At 40.3% G+C, this 23,729-nt stretch overlaps 6 protein-coding genes across 8 annotated transcripts in view; 4 read left to right on the top strand and 2 right to left on the bottom strand.

Annotated features, from left to right (window-relative positions):
• The window catches only part of LOC102976132 (histone H2B type 1-J-like), an 8,867-nt gene extending 5,358 nt beyond the window's left edge, over nucleotides 1-3,509 (bottom strand). The window contains exons 1-2 of the mRNA XM_007128599.2: nucleotides 3,128-3,509; nucleotides 1,409-1,462 (exon numbers count right to left, since the gene is read on the bottom strand). Of these exons, the coding sequence (XP_007128661.1) occupies nucleotides 3,129-3,509 (381 nt within the window). The 3' untranslated portion in view covers nucleotides 1,409-1,462; nucleotide 3,128. The remainder of the gene's footprint in view (nucleotides 1-1,408; nucleotides 1,463-3,127) is intronic.
• LOC114484194 (uncharacterized) lies at nucleotides 2,494-9,620 on the top strand (the record flags this gene model as incomplete). Its single annotated transcript, XM_028478766.2, has 3 exons — nucleotides 2,494-2,523; nucleotides 4,582-4,886; nucleotides 9,563-9,620. Coding segments are annotated over 3 exons (393 nt in total), but the record flags the coding sequence as incomplete, so codon positions are not given.
• Nucleotides 3,827-4,222, top strand: LOC102976424 (histone H2A type 1-like). The gene has a single exon (XM_007128600.1). It carries the CDS (start codon nucleotides 3,827-3,829, stop codon nucleotides 4,220-4,222), a length of 396 nt encoding a protein of 131 aa, XP_007128662.1.
• Nucleotides 9,621-11,407: 1,787 nt separating the features above from the next.
• Nucleotides 11,408-11,728, top strand: H4C9 (H4 clustered histone 9). The gene has a single exon (XM_028479441.2). It carries the CDS (start codon nucleotides 11,417-11,419, stop codon nucleotides 11,726-11,728), a length of 312 nt encoding a protein of 103 aa, XP_028335242.1. The 5' UTR covers nucleotides 11,408-11,416.
• A 1,138-nt stretch (nucleotides 11,729-12,866) lies between these two features.
• On the bottom strand, nucleotides 12,867-13,247 carry LOC102993313 (histone H2B type 1-K-like). The gene has a single exon (XM_007128574.2). It carries the CDS (start codon nucleotides 13,245-13,247, stop codon nucleotides 12,867-12,869), a length of 381 nt encoding a protein of 126 aa, XP_007128636.1.
• Nucleotides 13,248-13,542: 295 nt separating this feature from the next.
• Nucleotides 13,543-22,538, top strand: LOC102992858 (histone H2A type 1-J). Of its 3 annotated transcripts, none has more exons than XM_055080107.1 (2): nucleotides 13,543-13,957; nucleotides 22,304-22,538. In XM_055080107.1, exon 1 carries the CDS (start codon nucleotides 13,563-13,565, stop codon nucleotides 13,947-13,949), a length of 387 nt encoding a protein of 128 aa, XP_054936082.1. In that variant the 5' UTR covers nucleotides 13,543-13,562; the 3' UTR covers nucleotides 13,950-13,957; nucleotides 22,304-22,538. The 3 variants fall into 3 exon arrangements, with proteins under 3 accessions (XP_054936082.1, XP_007128634.1, XP_007128635.1); XM_007128572.3 differs by having other exon boundaries at nucleotides 22,298-22,538; XM_007128573.2 differs by lacking the exon at nucleotides 22,304-22,538 and adding an exon at nucleotides 14,079-14,106.
• The last annotated feature ends 1,191 nt before the right edge of the window (nucleotides 22,539-23,729 follow it).

The raw sequence follows: 23,729 nt of genomic DNA, 5'->3' as shown, positions 1-23,729 counted from the left end.
GCTAACACATATATATGGAATCTAAAAAAAAAAAAAAAAAAAAAAAAAGGTCATGAAGAACCTAGGGGCAAGATGGGAATAAAGATGCAGACCTATTAGAGAATAGACTTGAGGATACGGGGAGGGGGAAGTTGGGACAAAGTGAGAGAGTGGCATGGACATATATACACTATCAAACGTAAAATAGCTAGCTAGTGGGAAGCAGCCGCATAGCACAGGGAGATCAGCTTGGTGCTTTGTGACCACCTAGAGGGGTGGGATAGGGAGGGTGGGAGGGAGGAAGATGCAAGAGGGAAGAGATATGGGGACATATGTATATGTATAACTGATTCACTTTGTTATAAAGCAGAACACACCATTGTAAAGCAATTATACTCCAATACAGATGTTAAAAAAAAAAAAGACTGCAGTAAGTCTCATTGCCATTTGTACATCACCTTACTTTTTCTCTATAATGTATTGAGATTGGTTAAAAACATGTTGTGAGATATGAAGTATAAAGTATTCAATAAGTCCACAGATAGTCTTGCTAGCAACAACATAAGAGAAAGTGAAGCACATCCAAATCTAGAATAAGTGTCTACCTCATTGAAGACAAATCCCTGCCTCATCCAGGACAAAATTTATTGAAATCAATGGATAGTTTGTAAATGTAGTTATTACTAATTGAGTATTTTCCATATATCATCAATTGAAAATAAAATTAACAGAAATTTATATTATAATGAAATTAACTTTAACATAGCAAAGATAAGGTTATAACTGAAAAACAGATATCTGCATGGTATCTACATATAGAGCCACTAATCTTTTGACAGACTCTGTCAGTGTGTCTCTATTAACTTCTGAGGGAATGGGTGCCTTGATTTCAATAACCATTATAAATTAGTTTAAAAAGAAATATGTGTACAGTAGAAAAGGAAATATAATCATTTAATGTACCTTTAAAAAAAGTTCTTTACAACCAGCTGGTTCATCTAAGGCAATAGTCAAGGCATCATTCTGATTTGTGACCTCTGGGGAAGACCTGGCAATTAGTTCTAAGTATTGTGAGCAACAAATGTCTATTTATTTTGTGATAAGATACATCACAATGTACATTTTTTTCAAATGACATACTGTGTTAGTTTAGCCTTGAACGAGTTCTTCTGAAGCTGATTACCAATGAGATAAATTGATAGCATTTGGTTTTTCAAGCAAAGGTGTAAATTCTCCCCTTACTCATAAGGGAATTCCATCAAGGTGCAAACAGCCCAAAAGATGAAAATTTGATTTAATTACCTGGTTTATTTATCTCTTAGGCAGTTTAATTTTCTGCGTAATAGGAGAATTGGCTGGGACCTTTTCAACTTTGTAGTTTTCAAAAATTTAGTCTTTATGAATTTTCATCTGGGGATAAAGGACTCACCTTCTATTCCAATCCCTCTCCTTCTTCCACAGATTTTATTCTGATTGCTATATACTAAAAGACAAAGAAACAACCAAAAAAGTATTTAGTTTGGAAATTATCATCTAATTATTTGGATTAATGGAGAAGATGGGAGGCTCACGTGACACAACAAGAAACAAAAATCGTTTATGTTCTGTTTATTTACAGGACTCGGTTACCATTAGTGTGGGATGGAGATGGTGAAAGAAAAGCTTTTCTTCTTTTTTCCTTTCTTTCTTTTTCATGTCATAATGAGTGTACATTCTCTATATGGAAACACACAACAAGCCAGTTAGTAGCAACTCAAATAGATATATGAGACACTGTGGAGGCAGTTTCCAAATTCTGGACAAGCTGTTAGAAAAAACTCAAAAAAGGGAAGAAATTTTAGAGAGCAGGCAAGGCTGAAGTGGGCGTTGAAACATGGGTAGGCTTTGGGTCAACAAAGGGGAAGAGTACATTTGACAGTGGATTTAACAAATATTAATTGCTTTTAGACATTATTACTATGCTAAATTTAGATCCATTTTAGATAAATTAGGTAATTTATTTACGTAAATTAAATTCATTGAAAATCACGACGTAAATCAAAAAACAGCCATAGTGGAAGCTTCCAAACTTTATAGATAATGGCTTTTGACCTAAAAGAGACACATAATTTTAAACAACCTTACGTAATATAGAGAAGCATTGTTTGTTGAGTGCCTGGTTCTCATTTATGACAACCTGAACGACGCGGAATTTGTTTTTCTTCCCTGGTTCCAGGCAAAGTTAAAATAGCATTTAAAATACCAACCAAAGCAACTTTAAAATAGAAACGGATTTTTTTTCAGAAAAAAGTTTGAGATAAACGCCCTCAAGTTTCTCGCCTTCATCGGACCCCAAATAGTCATGTTTAGTCTTGTAATGTTTCCTATTATATGGATATAGGGCAAAACAAAAGCAATATTCTAATTAGAAATAAAGCGTTGGTATTTCTCAGGCTGAAAATCACATCCACCAAGTTCCTTTCTCTCCAAAGAAAATTTCGATTTTTAAATAAATCTCATTCTAGAAAGGGAAAAAGCACTAAGAAAAAGATTAAAATGACAAAAGCAGGAGCTACCCGAAAATGTTTATTTAAGGAGCTTGTGTGTGCTAGACTGAGAAGCAGGAAGTGGATTCCTCCCGCGCACCGAAACCCCCGGTCTCTTCCTGGATGCTGGCAACCAATCAGGCCGTGAAGGGAAAGAGCGGGCGCCCGGGCAAATTTAAACTGCCCGCGCAATCTCTGCACCCCCGCAGGAATCCAATTCTTTGTCCCAGAGCCATGAGTATTTGGACTTACTACAAATTTAAAAATTAACTCCTCCCTCGTTACTTAACTCTAAATGGTAACCCTAATAGGTATCAGAATTGGTACCTAAGCCCTTTTAAATATACGAAGTACCTGAACGACAATGAAAACGCCAGGGCAGGGTTACAAGGAGTTCCAGAGGCTTGCCAGGGTCAGGTAACATCATTTTTGTAGTTAGTTTATCTCAAGCTTATCGTGACAGGAAAATCCTAAAAGACTGTTCAGTAATTGCTCTACTTCTTAGACTAAATACTGTAATAAGCTACGAAGGCCCAGCGCAGAAACAAAACCAGCACCAGCTCTCTCTCTGAGAATATGGTGGCTCTTAAAAGAGCCGTTAAAATTGTTTGCAGCCAACTCACTTTACTTCGCGCTGGTGTACTTGGTGACAGCCTTGGTGCCCTCGGACACAGCGTGCTTGGCCAGCTCCCCGGGCAGCAGCAGGCGCACGGCCGTCTGGATCTCCCTGGACGTGATGGTCGAACGCTTGTTGTAATGCGCCAGGCGCGACGCCTCGCCCGCTATGCGCTCGAAAATGTCGTTGACAAACGAGTTCATGATGCCCATGGCCTTAGACGAAATACCGGTGTCCGGGTGAACCTGCTTCAGCACCTTGTACACATAGATGGAATAACTCTCCTTGCGGCTGCGTCTGCGCTTCTTACCATCTTTCTTTTGCGCTTTAGTTACCGCCTTTTTGGAGCCCTTTTTCGGAGCAGGGGCAGATTTAGCCGCTTCCGGCATAATGAAAAGCAACTCAGAAATATTCAAGAGAAAGAGAAGTGGCGTAGTAAAAAATACGATGTGTCCTTTTTATATAGAACCTCTTATGCAAATAAGGTGATAAGTTAAAGTCTTGTGTCTGATTGGTGGCTGTTCAAGAGGCCGTTTAGTTCTGCCCAATCACAACCCAAGAATCCTACTGCCGCCTTTCCATTGGCTAAAATGAAGCCACAATCCTAACCAATGACATACCTCCTTTTTCGCGCCCAATAAGGGTTATAAACAGTGGTGCCCCCTACGCTTTCGTTTTGAAAGATTTCTGAGGTGTAGTTGGTTTCATGATGTCTGGACGAGGCAAACAAGGCGGAAAAGCTCGCGCCAAGGCCAAGACCCGGTCTTCACGGGCGGGGCTCCAGTTTCCCGTGGGCCGAGTGCACCGCCTACTCCGCAAAGGCAACTACGCCGAGCGGGTCGGGGCTGGCGCACCGGTGTACCTGGCGGCAGTGCTGGAGTACCTGACCGCGGAGATCCTGGAGTTGGCGGGCAACGCGGCTCGCGACAACAAGAAGACGCGTATCATTCCGCGTCATCTGCAGTTGGCCATCCGCAACGACGAGGAGCTCAACAAGCTGCTGGGCAAAGTCACCATCGCTCAGGGTGGCGTACTGCCCAATATCCAGGCCGTGCTGCTGCCCAAAAAGACTGAGAGCCACCATAAGGCCAAGGGCAAGTAGTTACCTAGATTATAGCAACTCGAATAAATTCAAACCAAAGGCTCTTTTCAGGGCCATCCATATTTTCTGTAAAAGAGTTTAACATTTGTTACGTTGGACGATGAAAAGCGGTAGTGAGATTTAATAAAAGCTTGAGTCACTTTCCCATCCTCTGCCTTGTTGAAAGCAAAGTAAGAAAAACATTTCATCACGTTTTAAAGTTCGCTGCAGTGATTATCTACGGGCTTAGGTTTATCGCTAATCTTTAGTAAGTGTGCGTCCACAGGTAACCATTAGCATCAGTTTCTGAAATATATTTGTACAAAAGAAGCACTACCCTGACTCGAATTTAGCAGACGGTGCAGCAAGGACCTGACCAGGCGGCCTGCGAGAGCGCGCCGGCTACGGGCGGCGTGAAGAAGCCGCACCGCTACCTGCCCGGCACGGTGGCCCTGCGCGAGATCCGCCGCTACCAGAAGTCCACGGAGCTGCTGATGCGCAAGCTGCCGTTCCAGCGCCTGGTGCGCGAGATCGCGCAGGACTTCAAGACCGACCTGCGCTTCCAGAGCTCGGCCGTGATGGCGCTGCAGGAGGCGTGCGAGGCCTACCTGGTGGGGCTCTTCGAGGACACCAACCTGTGTGCCATCCGCGCCAAGCGCGTCACCATCATGCCCAAGGACATCCAGTTCCCCTACATATCAACGGAGAGCTTCGTGGCACGATAGTCTCCCCCACCCAAATACTGTCAGCCACATACGTTTTCCCTAACAGTACAAGTGCCACGAGGCAATGTTGCTACGTTAAAATATTGGGATTGCATCTGTAGATGTGACACCACTCTGGAGCCCGAGAAAGGTTTCTCATGTTTGGGATGCGGCCTAAATCTCAAGTGCTGTTGCCTCAGGAGAACTTGACAGGTTAGTTTTTTCTAACAAACTTTAAACCAATCAAGACATTTGAGGAAATGTTTTCCATAACTATTGCTATTGAAATGTAAAGTGTTGCCAATCACGCAGACTAAAACTTCTGCCTCGTAGACTTAAAGTAAGTGTGGGGTAAGGAAAATAATATAGAGGATTATAATATGGTTCGACAAAGTAGTTGGTAAGTAGTGGAGAAAGGTACTGTGTTGTGGGCTCCTGACAGAAACCAAGTCAGCAAAGCTCATAGGGTTACCTTTGAAAGAGTTATTTGATGTGACATTACAAGTAACTTCTGTTGCTGTAACCAAATAAGGAATACCCCTGCCAATGGTTTTTACTGCCTAGATCTTAGAATCTAGCTTCTTACTCTCCACTCACTGAACTCTTTTAATTGATGTCATCTCAAAATAAAAGACATTAACTTTTTTTTTCTTGAATATCGTGAACACCTTTGGCTGTGTGGTGACTAAGTGGAAACTTCTCAGAATAATGTTTTAAGTGTACAAAATGCAAAAGTTGCAAAAAAATTTATTACATTACAGTTATCAAAGTATTTTTAAAAGTAAATTTGATAGAGTGACATGTGCTTATATAGTTAACACAGTACATAACACAATCTTTTGGGGAGCCTAACTGCCATCAGTAATAAGATAAGTATAAAAGATGGTTTAAGATAACTCAGCAATTGTTATGAAAAATGAAACATCTGTGATTTCCACTGCGTAACAAAGTAACAGGTACTGAGGTTTGAGGCCTAAATTCATAATAAAGTGAAATACCAAAGTTCAGTTAAAGGTTAATTAAAATATATATTTTTCTCCATCTAAACTCATGGACTTCCTCCCTCACCACTACCGCCACCACCCCATCCACATCCTGCTGATTTTTATCCTCAGAGGCATTGTGGCATATATGGATCCCAGGTGAAAAACCCTTGCTGTACGATTTGGTCAATCTAACCCATTCTTTTGCAACTTAATTATGATTTTTCACTGAAACTGCCTCTTCATAGCTGGAATTTCTTTAGCACTTAAGTCTACTAATATCTCATATAATTAATTATTCATACCCTTTTATTGTCTCTGTTTTTTGTACTTAAAATAGAACTACTTCCAATCCTACTATAAATAAGACTTCTTGAAATAAAAAGAAATGCCGACAACAATATTTAACAATGCTAGACACTCAAATGACCCATCAAAAAACAGTAAAATATTTGACTTTTCATAGGCTTTTTAGAAGTTATGTAACCCAAATGATTTCATTCATTATTCAATTGTTCTGTATTTAAATATGTCTTCCAATTGTAGGGAAAAAACATAATTTTTCCTCCACCCTTCTGAGTTTTTGGCTGAGAGCCTGTAAGCAGACAGGTTAGGGGGTCCCCGCACCTGACCAGGGATTGAACCCGGGCCCTTGGCAGTGAAAGCGTGGAATCCTAACCACTGGACCACCGAGGAATTCCCAGGAATGGCTTTATTTACATAAGAGAAGCCATTTTGGCCTAAGCCATTTTGTGATCTAAGCGTGGCCGCAATGCTTGCCCTTGAACGTGTCTCAGTAATCAATGATCTTAAGGAAAGTAAGGGAGTGCAGGAACAAAGGAAAAGCAGTCAAGAAACAATTGTTCAACAATAAAACAAAGTCCTAGTTCCTCCTCAAGGGATATAGATAAAAATCTGATACAGTCTTTGAGCTCTGCAGGAACTAAGGCCCCCACCTCGGAGGAGAATGGAATGATAATTTTGCTCCTAGTGACTTCAGATCAACTAAAGTCTGGACTCTGTCAACCTTTGCCCCAATTCTGTGCTGAATTCTCTGCTCGAGCCCCTTCATGAATATGCATGTACCCTTAGCTTAAAACTTCCTCAGTTTTGCTGTTCAGGGAGACACTGCTTTGGGAAGATACCCGGTGTTCTCCTTACTTGCTGCAAGTAGTAATAAATTCTTTCTTCCTTCTCCTGATCTTTGGCTTGGTTGTGTCTTTTGGTGCGACACCCACTAAGAGGCGAACCCAGTTTTCGGGTAACAAGCCCTGTAATAAAAGCCAAATTCGAAAGAGAAAAACAAGTTTCTTAACAATACCTCATGTATACATGGGAGAAACCTAGGGAAAAATGAGTACCTCTAGAGGTGCCTTAGAATTCCAGGGAATTCCCTGGTGGCTTTCACTGCCAAGGTCTTGAGTTCAATCCCTGGTCAGGGAATTAAGATCCCACAAGCTGTGAGGTGCGGCCCCAAAACAAAACAAAGCAAATAAAAAGAACTCCAGCTTAAATACCATCTTCCACTAAATGTAGGGAGGTCAGGTACGGGGAGGTTACCAGGGAAACAGGGGTAAACTTTGTTAGGCATATTTAAATTGATGCCTTCTCCATTGATAAGGGTCTAAAGTTGTTTACTAGGATTAACCTTTGTTCTTCCTGGGAAAGAGAGGAGGAAGAACATCTCTGTAAATCTGTGTCCTGCTTTTAGGGAAACAGAAGGAAAGCAAGAAGATTTTCTTGGATCTGCTTCATCTCAAACGCCTCAGTTCAGCGAAATAATCCTTATGCTAAATGGTGTATTTTGGGGTGGCCTAGTCTGCTCCCCTTCAACACCAAATACTAATATTTTGTTGATTTATACTATTGTCTGTATTAATATAAAAAATCTGAACTCATGCATTATATTTTAAATGATACACAGAGAATATTTCTAAACAAAAGTTTTAAAGCAAATTAAAACTCTCCCATTGCAATACTTTTAAGGGTTTTTTTTTTAATTTAAATCCAATGTTGTGAGTTAATAATGTAATTGAACATTTTTTTCTTATATTTGTAGACATTTGTATATCCATTACAGTCAGTTTGGGCATCTATTCTGCCCAAACTATTTGGGCATTTGCCCATCTATTTGGGCATTTTGAGATAGAAAGTTAAAGATCAAGTTTAAGATCAAGAATATTTAAGGAAGATCAAGAGCAGAGAAAGCAAGGGTAGAAATTGAGTTCACAGAGATAGGCAGAGGTCAGATCATGTAGGGCTTTATGATCATGTAGGGTTTTATATGCCATGCTATAAGTTTTTGCAAAGCATTCTAAGAGTTTTGAACAGAGGAATGGCATAACCTGATTTACATTTCTTTGAAAGTTCACTAAGGCAACTGTATGGTGAATACAAAGTTTAGAAGTAATGATATAAATTAGGAAGCTATTGCAGTGGTCTTTTTGAGAGATAATGGTGGTTTGGCTTAAATTGGGGTAATAGACAATGGTTAGGTATAGGATATATTTCACAAGTGTAACCAATAAAGTTTGCTGCTGGATTTGATTTGTACTGTGTAGGATAGGAAAAAAAAATTCTCTTTGAATTCTTGGCTGAGACTGCCTAGAATAAAAGACAAGTTAAAGAGAGAAAAACCACCAAAATTTTATTAACATGTAAACCTCATGTATACAGGAGAGACACAGGAAAAATGAGTAAACTCCTCAAGATGGCCCAAGCCACCACCTTACACACCATCTTTAGCTAAAGACAAAAGAAAGTTGTGTAGGGGAGGGGGGACACATTATCAGAAAAAAGCATAATAAACAAGGGTTTGTTATGCAGGTTAAAGTGGGTGCCTTCTCCCATAAGATCTTTTTCATGATTTAGAATCATCTTTCTCTTCATAGTATAGAGAGGGAGACACAAATGGAGCTTTCCTCTATGAATATGTGTCTCTTAACAAAAAGGTAACTTCTGTTTTCAGAGATTCACCTGTCTATGCTGTTTCTCAAAAATAATTAGTTCAAAATAACCCTTATGACAAAGAGGCATACTTTGGGGTGGCATATTCAGCTGCCCTTCAACAGTGAAAGAACATAAAGATACAAAGAAAATACTTGATTTGAACTGTTCTTCTCGACATATTAAGTCAGTTACTATGTTAGAAAACGGCCCGAAGAGCATTGTATTTTTATAAAATAATATATTGTATGTTTATAGAACAATAAACCTTTGCTTATCAATTTCAGAAATTATAATCTGACAAATTTTTCAGATATCCATCCATTGCTAGTCTTATAATCACTAGTTGTTATACAAAAACTCATGAAATCAGATAGGAAGGGAGGCTAGTAGTTTTTGGAAATTTTACTCATTTTTAAAGTAGAGAAGGGGGCCTGCCCTGTTGGTCCATTGGTTAAGACTCCGCGCTCACAATGCAAAGGGCCTGGGTTCCATCCCTGCATGCCGCAGCTAAAGACCCCGCAGGCTGCAACGAAGTTCCCACGTGCCGCATAAGACCTGGCTCAGCCAAATAAATAAATTAAAAAAAAAAAAAAAGTAGAGAAGGGTCTGTAAAATACATTCCAGTTAACTAATGTTGGGGAAATATAATGTAAAACAAAAGAAGAGAAAGTTTATTATTGAATAAGCTTAATGCTTATTCAAAATATTATGCTCTACACGAGCAGTCTTTTAAAGAGATTGCAAAGAGAGAGAAAAAAAAATCTCACTCTTTTATATAGGTAAGTAGACACTACCCATTACATTAGGTAGGTTTTGCAATCTGGAGTCAGAAAACTGGGAAATAGAGTACTATTTTCCTTGATGATTAAAGAGAGGACTCTAAGGTCCTTGAGGAAACTTTCCTGAGTTAAGACGCTGGCAAAGGGCTTTTTTAGCCATTTTATGTACTTTTGAAAAGGACAGAGAAAGAAATTTTGAAAGAGAAAAAGGAAAGGAAATGGACCCTCGGGGAGAATTAAGCCTCTTATTTTCAACTTGTATTTGCCCTTAAATTAACTTGTTGAATTATGCTGGCTCTATACCCATCTCTGTAATATATACTGAATTTTGTTCCTGTTGGTTGAATCAGTTTTGTTTTTGCAAAGGTTTTTATTTATTTTATGAAATTTATAGTTTATAGGAGTACTTTGAAAATACTGTATTGCAACCTTGCTAAAAGGAGCTCTCATTGAAATAAAGGAAAGTGAAAGAAAATCATTGAATAACAATGGGATTATATGCTAATGCTGAAAGAAGGGATTAAAACTTCTCAGAATTTAAGCAATAGTAAAATAGTATATATTTTTAAAATTAAGTATATACAACCAAGAATGTTTGAAATATATAATCATTCTTTTAATAACGGTTTTCTTAGAAAGACAAAGGTAGACTTTCTTTTCTCTGCATTTGAATTTTCTACTTGTTTACTAATGGCAAATTAACTGCTCTTCTAATTAGTGAAAGTTTAAAAAATTTTTAAATTACATGTTACCTAGAAAAAAAATCTGAGACATTTAAAGACCCAGATTCGGTATTTTGCAGGTTAGGAGGACACAGTACTTCAAAAATAACAAATTTACCCTAATAAATTGTATAGGTTTAATACAGTTAAGAGTACTAAAAGAACTACTTTGTTGAAGCTAGATAAAATGATTTATTTTTCTATAATAGTAGAAATTAATTTGAAATAAATAATTATGAGGTATGAATTCACTGGCAAATACTTATTTTTCAACATTACAAATAATTAAAATGATAGAGCACTATACATAGACTGATCAGCAGAATAAAAACTCAAGAAATAATTTTAAGTGAAATAGTCAATAAACGATCAATTAAGTTCCTCAAATCAGTGGAGAAAATATTTACTATGTTATACTGATTAGCCAGCTGGTTTATTCTTTAAAAGTTAATTCTCTATACAAGAAACCAAGTCTGGATTATTATAGAGTTAAATTTTTTTAATGATTCTACCCATTATCAGTAAAATAATAATAGGAACTTATATTAAAAATGAAAATTGACACATTTGGTGGAAGAGAATTTAGCAATATACCTGGAAGATCTTGAAATTCTCTATTTTATTAGCCCATCTTGCTCTATTTCTAGGTAGTATATTTCCCCCATATATTAGGAGAAAAACTTCACAAAATGGTATTAACCGCATGCAAATACTGGTAGAGAAAGAAGACACATGTATATAGGTAGAGATAAAAGCAGAATATTTTATTCTCTGTGCTATTTTATGTATCATCTACAATGTTAAAGTTTTGTTGTTTAACGAGGATGAGGAGCGAAACACATTAAATGAGAAAAGGGGAGAAAAATAGCCTAGGTCTTGAGGAATCAAAAGAATTAACTGAAAGAGAACAAACGGGAGTAGTATGGCCGGCTTGTTCCTTTAGGTCTTTAGGTCCCCTCCCCCAACCCAGAGGGATTCCCGCCACAGCTCTTTTGGTTTTCACTCTGGTCCGCATAGGTTACTTTTTAAAAAGAGCTGCGACAAGTTGAATGCAGTTTTTTCTGCTCATTTCTTGAGAATGTCTGGACGTGGTAAAGGGGGGAAAGGTTTGGGGAAAGGGGGCGCCAAGCGCCACCGCAAAGTCCTGCGCGACAATATCCAGGGCATCACCAAGCCCGCCATCCGCCGCCTGGCTCGGCGTGGAGGTGTCAAGCGCATCTCTGGTCTCATCTACGAGGAGACCCGTGGGGTGCTGAAGGTGTTCTTGGAGAATGTGATCCGGGACGCTGTCACCTACACCGAGCATGCCAAGCGCAAGACGGTCACGGCCATGGACGTAGTCTACGCGCTCAAGCGCCAGGGACGCACCCTCTACGGCTTCGGCGGCTAAAAGAAAAAAGTTTGATTCTGTTTATTAAAAAGGCCCTTTTTAGGGCCCCCAAGTTTTCAAGGAAAGGGCTAAAGTAACAATCCGTCTGTACACTGGTGTCTTAAACCATTTAAAATGGATCGCTCAAGGCAGTTCACATAGTTAACTCTAGGGTGTGGAAAACGGGCAGAGCACAGCATTTAGTGATCGCGCACCCGGGCACGGGTGGGGTCTCCAACTAGCTTCTCGGCTGCGGGTTGGATTTGTCTGGAGGCCTGAGTTTTATGAGACCAGAGGCCTGGACTCAGGCCCAACTCTAAAACCTCCTTCCAGTCCTTTATATTCCTTAATGTCAGGGGTGAGGGATATGACCTTGTTTTTCCCTATTTTACTACCCATCTGTTACTTGTTTCTCTAGCCGTATATGTTTTTTAAAAACTAGTAAATTGGCCACATAAGTTCTTTTTTGTGAGCCCTCATATTACATATCTTTACTCAAGACATGTTTCTCTTTGCCTTGCAGTCTTTGTTCCTCCTGGCTGGGGTGGGGGGGGCGGGGGGGGCAGGGAGGGCGGCGCAGAGTTCTACCATTGTCCTGACCCCAAATGGGCTGGAAAGGCCAAAATTTAAAAGCTGAGCGGAAGCATTGTTTTGCCAATTTAATGCCCTTCCCGCCATTCTGTATCTTTTAAAGCACATCGTACGGCCAGGGACATGAGATAACTGCTGAGTTAAAAGGCTGCATTTTGGGAGGTCGTTGGAGACCAAGTTTACTAACACATAAATGCATATTAGAACACCGGTGGTGGAGAAAAAAGGACACGTGCCACAGAGGCTGTTAAGGCTTAAACAGGAAGCCACTGTACTTCACACAGAAGACCCCCGAAACAAGAATGATTTGCTTTGTGTTCATGTGTTAACTTACCAGGTCTAAGGGCTGTGTTTCTGAGGTACTTGGTAGTATAACTGGTTTCCTATTCAGAGGCAAATTACGACCACAGTACGTATGATTCAGTAGAATGGAATTCTCAATCGCTCACGTTATCGCTAGAACTTAAACCTAAATTCAGAGTTCGTATTTTCAGCTCTAATACTGACAACTTAGTGGCTCTTAAAAGAGCCTTTGGGGTTAGATCTAAAAGACGGTTACTTGACAAATTTACTTTGCGCTGGTGTACTTGGTGACAGCCTTGGTACCCTCGGACACGGCGTGCTTGGCCAGCTCCCCGGGCAACAGCAGGCGTACGGCCGTCTGAATCTCCCTGGACGTGATGGTCGAGCGCTTGTTGTAGTGCGCCAGGCGCGACGCCTCGCCCGCGATGCGCTCGAAAATGTCGTTAACGAACGAGTTCATGATGCCCATGGCCTTAGACGAGATCCCAGTGTCCGGATGGACCTGCTTCAGCACCTTGTACACGTATACGGAATAGCTTTCTTTACGGCTGCGCTTCCGTTTCTTGCCATCCTTCTTCTGCGCTTTGGTCACCGCCTTCTTAGAGCCCTTTTTCGGGGCCAGAGCGGACTTCCCCAGCTCAGGCATGATCTATAAAAACAAGCAGCGTACAGCAACAAAAAATAGTAGGAACGCAAAGTACCTCATTTATATAGAACCTCTTATGCAAATAAGGTAAGTCTAAATCCTATGTCTGATTGGTGGCTATTCAAGAAGCCGTCAGGAATTAGTTTTGCCCAATCAGAACGCAAGACTCCCAATTTCGCCTTTCCATTGGTTAAAATGAAGCCACAGCCTAACCAATGACACATCTTCTTTTTCGCGCCCAATAAGGGTTATAAAAATTGCTGCCCTTGTACTTTTTCTTTAGTAGCTATTTGAGGTGACGTTGTTGATCTCGTAATGTCTGGACGAGGCAAACAAGGCGGTAAGGCTCGCGCTAAGGCTAAGACCCGGTCTTCGCGGGCCGGGCTTCAGTTCCCCGTGGGCCGAGTGCACCGCCTGCTCCGCAAGGGCAACTACGCCGAGCGGGTCGGGGCCGGCGCGCCGGTGTATCTAGCGGCGGTGCTGGAGTACCTGACGGCCGAGATCTTGGAGCTGGCAGGCAACGCGGCCCGCGACAACAAGAAGACGCGTATCATCCCGCGCCACCTGCAGTTGGCCATCCGCAACGACGAGGAGCTCAACAAGCTGCTCGGCAAAGTCACCATCGCGCAGGGCGGCGTCCTGCCCAACATCCAGGCCGTGCTGCTTCCTAAGAAGACCGAGAGCCACCACAAGACCAAATAAGTAACAAGGTGAGAAAAGCTGAGAAACAAAGGCTCTTTTCAGAGCCACCTACACTGTCAAAGAGAAAGCTGGTACACACAACCTTGTGTTTTGAGTGATAAGATTACAAAGTGCTTTTGTTCTTTTGAGGGGGTGGAGCGCAACTCCAGTAGTAATTCGGCACGTGGTCCGAACTGAAAGGACTATTTGCAGATTCACATGGACTAGTATGCAGGAGAGGCTTGTTCAGAAGTTGGAAGATGAATCCGATAGGCAAGTACCTGAAGTCAGTTAATAAAACTAATGTTATCGAGAAGTAGTGTCCTTAGGCAGCCAAAATACGGATGCACTGATTACTTTTAGGAAACTTAGCAATTCTGAATGTACTGTTTAGAAAAGTCCTTTGAAAGGGCATCCTGGTTAAGTGAACTAACTAAAGGATAGTTTCATCAGATGATGAAATTCTTAAAATTCCACTCAGCCGCCGTTTACATTTTCTTTAGGATTTAATTCTAATGGGAACTAGAGTTTGTCGATTAAAAATGTGCAGAACTTATTTAATCCCATATTAGTAAATCCTTGGTCCTATTTCTTTGGGACTCATGTGTTCATTTAACGCACTCTTGTAGTAACTCAGGATACAACAGTCAATTCAAACCTAGAAAATCTACCTCCCTGGAATTTACTCTAGGTGAGGGAGCCATAAATAAACATGTGAATATATAATATGTAAGATGATATACATCCTGTGAAAAACATAGAGAGGAGATAAGCCATAGAGCATTATGGGGACTCATTTTAGATAGGGGGTAAATGGAGATTACCTCTTAAAAGTGTTACTTGCTCAGAGACCTACATAAATTTAAAAAAGAACGAGACAGGCAGATACTAGAGGAAGAGTATTTCAAGTAGAGGGAACTGAAAATGCAAAAGCCTTAGCACAGAAAATGTGTTTTTCTTGGGCACAGCCAGAAGGCCCATTAGGCGATGAACTTAAAGGGGGGTGGGGGGGGAGGACACCATAACATAGGACTTCGTGTGAAAATTAATGTGTGTAAGTAATCAAAAGCAATAGCAGCCCTGATCTCTGAGATAATAAATTTGATAATACAGATTAGCTAGATAGGAAAAGCTGTGGAATCCAACCCACTTTTTTAAAAAGACACCATAAAAATAGTATTGACTGGGTGGGGGCGGGATGAATTGGGAGATTGGGATTGACATATATACACTATTGATACTACGTATAAAATAGATAACTAATGAGAACCTACAATATAGCTCAGGGAACTCTACTCAATGCTCTGTGGTGACCTAAATGGGAAGGAAATGCAAAAATGAGGGGATATACGTATACGTACAGATGATTCACTTTGCTGTACAGTAGAAACTAACACAACATTGTAAAGCAACTACACTCCAATAAAAAGTAATTTAAAAAATAATATCGACTTTATTATGTGGTTCAAAAACTGAAAGATTGAGAATATAGTTTATAATTCAATACAGGATTTATTTGCTACTCCTAGTCTTTGCTTGCAGAAACCCTGTCGAATGAAGTGATAATAAAATGCAAGACACCCAGGAAAAATATTATGGTGATATAGTGATGTAGGTTGAGTTCTCTGGAAGCGGATGCTGAGTTGGAGTTTGGGGTGCAAGATGTTTATTAGAGACCAACATCTGTGAAGGGAGGAAGGAACTAGGATTGGACAGAGAATGTCAAACTGTGTTACAGGCCAGACAAACATGTGGGGAGCAATGGAGTCTATATTGCCTGTCAGAGTTGCCCCACATTGGGTGAAAATGTCTCTAGATCAGGCTTTACTTCTGCCACTGATGTGGACTGCCCTGAGGAAGGGTGTGCCTTGAGTTGGGTGGAGATCTGCAACTCTGGGGAACCCTGGAGATAAGAGCTGCTGCCTATCTACTAAGTGCACTCTGCAGTTGGGCAGCAAGTCTTTCCTTGGTGGGGGATCTGGATACTGCATTTCCATGTCTATGACATACATTAACATGAATATAAATATCAGTGTTGAGTAATGTCTATGATGGTATAGTAAAACTGACTAGCATACATAGTTTCTTTACCTTCATTGGGGAATTTAAAAGGGATGTGTTTTCTTTTTAGAGAAATGAGAAAACTTACTTTCTAAAAATCTTTACTAATTTCATATACTCCTATAAGAGTTTTAGACACCACAATCATTGCAAATGGAAGGTGATATAAAAGATGGAAGAGATATTCAGTACAGACCATTTATGGGCTACATATGTAACATGAATGCACTTGAGGTGGGTATCGTTCCAGTTACAATTTAGAAAAGAAATTCTTTGGGACTGAATGTTTGAGCCCCCTGCCCCCCTTTCATATATTTGTCATAGCAGCCCAAACTGAGTAAGACAAGAAAGCACAATGTAATTTATTCAATCAGATCCTCAATTTGTAAGAGATAAAGCTATAAATCAAGATATTAGCTACCTCAACACAGAACCCACACATAACCGCCTTCTCTTAACTATCTGGTCTTATACACTTTGGTCTAAGGTATGAGTAGGAATGTTAAAGGGAGATGTTGAAAAACTTGTACGTGGACAATTTTGCAATCACTGATTGGTTGCGGAAAGAGGTTGACTGATATCCACAGGAGATAGATCATCATTTCTACCCCATTCTTAAGAGCCTCCTTCATGGTGGAAGCCCTCTGGTGGTCATTTCGGGGTAACTCATATACTGACTGTGTCCTTGTACATTACACTCCACAAGACCTTCATGATAATAATTTTCTAGTCATGTTTTCCATGTCCTTGATTAGCTGGATAACTCACTAGTCACTGTCTATAAATTAGTAAAGATACATATAGACTCACTTTTCCTGCATCAGGCCAGATTCCCTACCATAAGAAGTGGACAACCAGATGTACCACCCAATATTCTGCTGACAGGGGGCATTTCTTTTCACTACTCTCTCTCAAGACCTCCCATCTCTAAATGGAGGCATAACTTGTAGCGCACAGCTATCCAATTCTACTAGTGCTAAAATGCTCTGCAAAGCCACTCTAAACAGGGCCATGATTGTTAATCCTTTGTTAACTGGTCATAGGGAGTTTACCAAGAGGTTATAAAAAAGAGTTGAAGGAGAGTTAGCAAAGCAATAGAAACAGCACAGGAGTCTGAGCATCACACATCTTGCTCAGACCATCACAGATCTGGTCTTGTCTATAGAATTTCATTTTAAAATGAAATGCTACTGTGATATCCATCTTTATAATTTGGTAGATCATAGGACACCCAGTTCCTGGTGAATATTTTGGGGCACATATTTGCTTTATGTCCCACTGTCAGGCATTCAGTAATTAAAATGGCTCAATAGATGCTAGAAGCTACTTTTCAAATAAATAATAGTTGCCATCAGAGTAAGACTTGGCCTTATTCTAAATCCCCAGGTGTGATAATCTTCATGAGTTTTGCAAGAGTCTCCTTAGAGCATTTCTGTCTGCCATGCATAACTCCAGACCAATGACTCTTATGCATCATAAAGCCCAAGTGGCAGGAAATGCACTTCAAAGTGGGGCCTACTGAAAACCAGCAGGCTTACAAATTATCTGATAGCTGGTGAGGGTAGCATATCCAGATATGGTATGGTACATGTCACTTTGGGGAAATAATAATGTTAGTAGCTCAAAGGGTAGCAAGAGAACATTTCAGATGAAAGAAATAAAAGCTGATAGGAAAGATCCTACAGAGGTTATTAATATTATTACTATTACTATTATTATTTGGCCATACCACATGGCATCTTAGTTCCCCAACCGGGGATTGAACCTGGGCCCAAGGCAGTGAAAGCATGGAGTCCTAACCATTGAACCATCAGGGAACTCCCCCTACAGAGATTTTTTAAAAAATAATATAGGAAAGAGAGGGAAGGGTTGCTGGAACTATGCCCCTGAGTAAGAGAGAGTTTTAAATTTATTTTTAATAGAAAATTTAGGAAAGTCAGAAGTAGAAAAGTCCATGGCATTGATAAACATAGAGCTAGCAGGTTGGATTAGGCCACCCTGTCTCTTATCCTACTCAGAATCACTGTAGTAAAAGTGTCAGGCAAAATCCTCAGAAAGGCTTTCAAAAATAAAAAGCACAAGAAGAGAGGCCATTTTCTAGGCCTGTGCCACACCGAGGACTAACACACAGGATTGGCTTTTCTCTCTTCTTATAGAGAAGCACATGCAAATCAGTCCAATTGCCAAAAACACCCCAGCAGAAAATGCAGAAAAGCACTTGTGTCCATAAATAGGGTGCTTTCTAAATAGGGTGAGAGGAAGTCCCAGAGGGAAAGAAAGGAAGGAGAGGTCCAACTCAAACAGGCCTGAGACAAAAGCAGCCTGCATTCCCTGTACAGGCAGCATTTCCTTTTTCTTCAGCTCAACTGAGCTCATTTCCTTGAGACAGAAAATCCCTAGCTCTCTTCTCTGATCAAATTAATACTGGGAAGCAGGTAATTCTTCAGCAAACCTGCCAGTAATTAGGGTGGCTTTGTGTGATCTAGAAGAAAGGAGATAAAGAAAATCTCAGAAAATTAAAGATATAATTTTGGCTCTGCTGAGAAGCTTTATATGGTCAGCTGCTGAGGTAATTCTGAACTCCTTTGCCTTCATTTTCTAACGATCTTTCCTACCCACAGCCTCTGCACACAATAAAGCCATTTGCCTGGCCACATACTGTTGGGAGAAGTTGCCTCCATAAAGGATTGGATTGGAATCTCTGTGCATTCATTCATTCATTGTGCGCCTGAGCAATATTCATAAAGAACTTACTAAATGTGGAACCCTGGCGATAGACTATTGAACCCGACAGTTATCTCCTCTTGGAGCACAGTTGGGGAGGGGGGGAAGGGAGGGAGGGAGGAGACTGACATTAATTTAAAATAACTCCGGTAACTAATACATCATAAGAGACTGATATGGGGACACTGACGGAAAAATAAAAAAAGGATCATGGAACAGAGAAAATAAATTTGACTTAGACCGAGAGGAACGTGTTGTATGGAGAGGGGAGTTCAGGAAAAGCTTCCCCAGTGAATTCAGTGGAGAGCCGAAGCATGAATGGAATTTAACTAGGTAAAGAGAAGAAAGGAAATCATTCTGTACCAAGGAAAGCGCATGTCCAGGACCCTGACTCTACTGTGCGCAGGCAGAGGTGTCTGTGACGGGGTGCGGGCGGCCCGTAGAGCTTCCAGGCCATACAAGAAGCACTGTCCCCTGTCCCCCTCGGGCAACTGGCAAAACTGGGAGAAACAAGTTTCAATGAGGTGTAAGCACCCCGAGACACCGAACGTTTTCTCAGTTGGGCAGGCTGAGTTCAGGGGCGTGCCAGATTCACAGATGTATGGGTCAGAATGGAGCCATATCCCTTCCTTTGAACTCACTTTTGGCACCTGATATGATGCCAGATTCTACGCCAAGCACCTGGAGATTCTGACCAGTTTGGCCAAAAATGGGACCCAGTAAGGTTCAATTCGAAGCAACACCCTCTCCATTCTATCACTGGAGGTCTGAGGACCACGCTTTTTAAAACTAAGCAAGAGACCTGCATGGGCTGGAAGTGGAAGTGAGAGTAGTCAGTCCGCAAGTGTTAGCAACCCCAGAGAGGACACATCATGTTTGGAAAATTCCATGTAGTGAAACTTAATTTTTGTTCCTTTTGGTTTGTTTGCCAGGAGCAACATACCGTATTAGCAAGTGGAGGAGCAGAATAGGGCAATAAAGTGAGAAGGCATTTCTAAATAAAGACGGGAAACAAAGTGCATGTTGCTTTAGATGACAGAAATAGACATTCTGAGAAAAGAGCAGAGGTACAGCTCTAAAGTAGGTGCTTCCTGATGGCGCGCTGTGATGTATAGTGGTTAGTACTCTGCGTTGTGGCCGCAGTAACCTCGGCTCTAACCCTAACCTCGGCTCGAATCCGCGTCACAGCAGGAGCTTTATTCCTCATATGCGCATCACCGATTTTTTTCAACACTGCCATGGAGACAGCCTCTCTAAAACCTTTGCAAAATTGAAGACAAATGTTCAGCATCCTGCCCCCACTGGCCAGCCAAACAGAAAGCATCCATGGTTTTGCGGGGGGGGGGGGGGGGTTATGTTTGTTTTGTTTTTTTTTCTCCAATTCTTCTCTTCCCAACCATACCCATGTCCAACACTCCTGTTGGCATTGGCTGGAAGTCCCAATGAAGAAGTTGAGGTAATAACAATAAAAATAGAAAACTTTTCCTTTTAAACACGATGAAATGACTGTTTAAATGCAGTTGCGGTTTATTGTGGCAATCTTTTCTTGCACACAAAGGACTGATTATGAATCACACATTTCTTTTTTTCTTCTTTTGGATGCATTTTATTGTTTTTTTAAATTTTTTACTGGAGCATAGTTGATTTACAATGTTGTGTTAGTTTCTGCTGTACAGCAAAGTGAATCAGTCATACATATACATATATCCACTCTTTTTAAGATTCTTTTTCCATATAGGTCATTACAGAGTATTGAGTAGAGTTCCCTGTGCTATATATACAGTAGGTCCTTATTAGTTATCTATTTTATATATAGTAGGGTATATAAGTATCGTGGCTAGGTGAGTGCTGAGAAACTGTAAACTTTGATAATCTGGGAAAAATTAGAGGAACTTTTAGGGGATGGGGATCATGATTGAGAAGAATAGCCACTATCTCTAGTCTCTTCAGTTTCTTGAGTGAGTTAGAAAGAGGCAAGTGGAGTGGGTAAGGTGGGAGTGGAAGAGCGTTGATCTGAAGTGGGGCAGTGGCTGGAAAGCAGAAGCAGTAGATGCTACCTGGGGACCACAGTGAGACGACTAAAAAGCAGATCCCCAGAGGAGCGGTGAGTTCACTTCTCATAGCACAGCACTCTGAGAATACATATATGGCACCTCATCTCCCCTGGGCCAAAAAAATACTGTCTTCTGTCTTCTTTCTCATATTTTTAGCAGCTTATTAGAAGTTTCAGCATGAAGATACCTTCTTCGATTTCCTACAGCCTTCCCTTCATAGGGCTAAAATAGCACCCACTTCTTCCCCAAGTGTCCACCAGACGTGGATTCTGAAACTCGAACCAACAAACCTTCAGAGATATTGTAATTAAGCTGAAATGTCTTATATTTTCAGTGTCATCACTTCAGCAGCCCAGGTTTGAGGCTGCTTCCCAGTAGTCTAACAATATTCAAAATGACCATCCATGTTCATTTGGATCACATCTACTTCAATTTTCTCTTTTGTGTGTGTTATTTCTACTCAGTTTTATAAGGGTGAGTTCAGGGATCAAGTATGTATTAACCCAGACTGGCTCCTATCACTTTTTTATTTTCCCATCAGTGAGTGAGGAAACTCAGATTTAGAACAGAGACAAACATCTTGATCTTTCAATTCTCTAGAACATACTCTCTCCAGCACTTACTGGCCTGAGTAGCGGAAATCCATGTACTATGGCCCAGAGGCTACTTCTTGGTAAGAGGGTTAGGATCCTAAATCTGGCACAGAATTAACTTGTAGTGCCAGGCTAGTGATGGGTTAAAGAAGACCTACACTTGGTGATTTGCTCAAGAAGTACAGAGCTGGCTTGACATGCACCACATGATACTTAGTGCCAATACATTTCTACTAGACATGTCAGTTTCTCTGGTTCACAATTATATTGTGTAGCTTTGCATGACATCACTAGCAAATCTGATGTAAACTGAGCAGGGAAATTATAAGATTAAAAATTTGCATTTTCCAGGTGTCCTTCTATGATCGCTTGAATATTGGTTGGGAGCTTGAGTCACAACCCGCCAATCACATTTGCAGAGGGAAAACTGCCCTCCTCTATCTATGGCACTCATGGTCTGCTTTTTAATTTCTCTGTGCCTCGTCATCCTCATCTTTCAATGGAAGTTAATGAGAGTTACCACTTTCTACAATTGTTCTAAAGATTTAAGGACATAATATGCATGGGGCACTAGCTCAGTGAGGTACAAACCAAAAACATGACAAAATAAGCCATTGTTGTTATTGTTAAATAAGTAAATAAATAGGATTGGTATCTGTGCCTTTGTAGTAGTAGTGTTGTAAACACTGATGATGAACTCAGCATCTACTTAAATTGACTACAGTCCTCAGCTATTTTGATGGTGATAAGCTAATTCCAGCCATGGCAGGAAGAGTTTTGTCTGTCCTCAGAATTAAGGTTCACTTCAAGATTTCAGCTAGGCTATTTATTAGCCCCATGCCTGCCAAAATGTTTGCCATAGTGTTACCAAGGCTGTTTCCCCAGAATCATACCCCTGCCCCCTCCCTTGAATAGAAACCAACTACTCTTATCTAAGTTTCAGGAGGAAGCTGCAAAGAGAAAAAATACAAGAACTGGTTAGAACCAACTACACGCAAGATGGCGGAAGATTTGACTTCCAGTAGACCTTGAGCCTCATTATATGTTTATTAGAATACATTAGCATGCTAAATGACACACCCACCAGCACCTTGACAGTTGACAGTTACCATGACAACAATGGGACAAGCTCATACAAGGACTGAAAAGGAGGATTGCGTCAGTTCTGGGCCTAAACCACACCGGTGTTCTCAGATGAGTCATGAATATTCCACCCACTCTTTCCAATTCCCTCCCTCTACCTCCACTCTCCTATATAGGTATTTGGTGTTTCATTATTTGCCTTGGTCTATATTGTGCTATCTGTTCTGTTCCATTGGTTTATTTATCTATCTCTGCAAAAATACCACACAAATTAATTACTATCCTTTAAAATACATCTGACGTTAGAAAAGAAAGCATCACTAACATTCTTTTCTTCTCTTTTAAAATAATTTCATTTGCTAAAGCTCTCTAGTTCTTCCAAGTATTAGAATCTGTTGGAATTTTGATTGAAATCTCATTGTATATATATAATTTTATATAATTTTAAAGAAATTTTGTATTTTTATTTTATAAAACTTTTGCTCTCATTAATATGTTGTATCACTGCATTTATTTAGGTAGTTTTTTATATCTTTCCATAATATTTTATAAATTTCCCTGTGAAAGTACTGTACATAATTTGTCAGATTTATTCTTAGATATAATTTTAAAAACCTTATTTTCTATGTATTTCTGAATTAAAATTATGAACAGTTATCTAGCAAATGTGCTAAACTCATTTATTGATTTTAAACATTTATTGATTCTCCAGTTTTCTCTGTAGATATCATCTGCAACTAATGATTACTTATTTATTCCTTTTCACTCCTTATACATATTTTCTAATTTTAAACCAGCCTAACGAACTATTATTACTCCTCCCACATGGGATAAGTAATCATATTTTTAGTCGCACAATTTTCAATAGGTCTTATTATTTCAACCCCAAATCCATCCACCAGTTATTTAAATCTCTTTTCAGGATGTTTATCCACATCCAGGTTTCTCTCAACTTCATCTCCTTGAAGAATTCTTCCCCAGACATTTCTGAACTCTTGCAGTCTGGTCTTGCTCCCCTGAACACTCCGTATGTATGATATTCCCATCATCCTGGACTATCCCTTCACTTATCCCCGATGTTGCACTTGCATCTCATACTTTCTATATCCCAAGTCTTCCTACTTCTTAATCCACACTTTCATTTTGGTAGAATGTATCCTCCCATGGATCCCAAGAAAGGAAGTACTGAAGGTAAATTATACAAGGCAGTGTATATTTGAAAATGTCTCTCTTTTACACTCATACTTGATGGATACTTGGGTTTCATATCAGATTCTAGGGTGGAT

Source organism: Physeter macrocephalus, chromosome 18, assembly GCF_002837175.3.
Source record: "Physeter macrocephalus isolate SW-GA chromosome 18, ASM283717v5, whole genome shotgun sequence".
Taxonomy (NCBI): Eukaryota; Metazoa; Chordata; class Mammalia; order Artiodactyla; family Physeteridae; genus Physeter; species Physeter macrocephalus.
The sequence above is the reverse complement of the archived record's forward strand: the minus strand, read 5'-3'. Positions and strand labels throughout refer to the sequence as shown.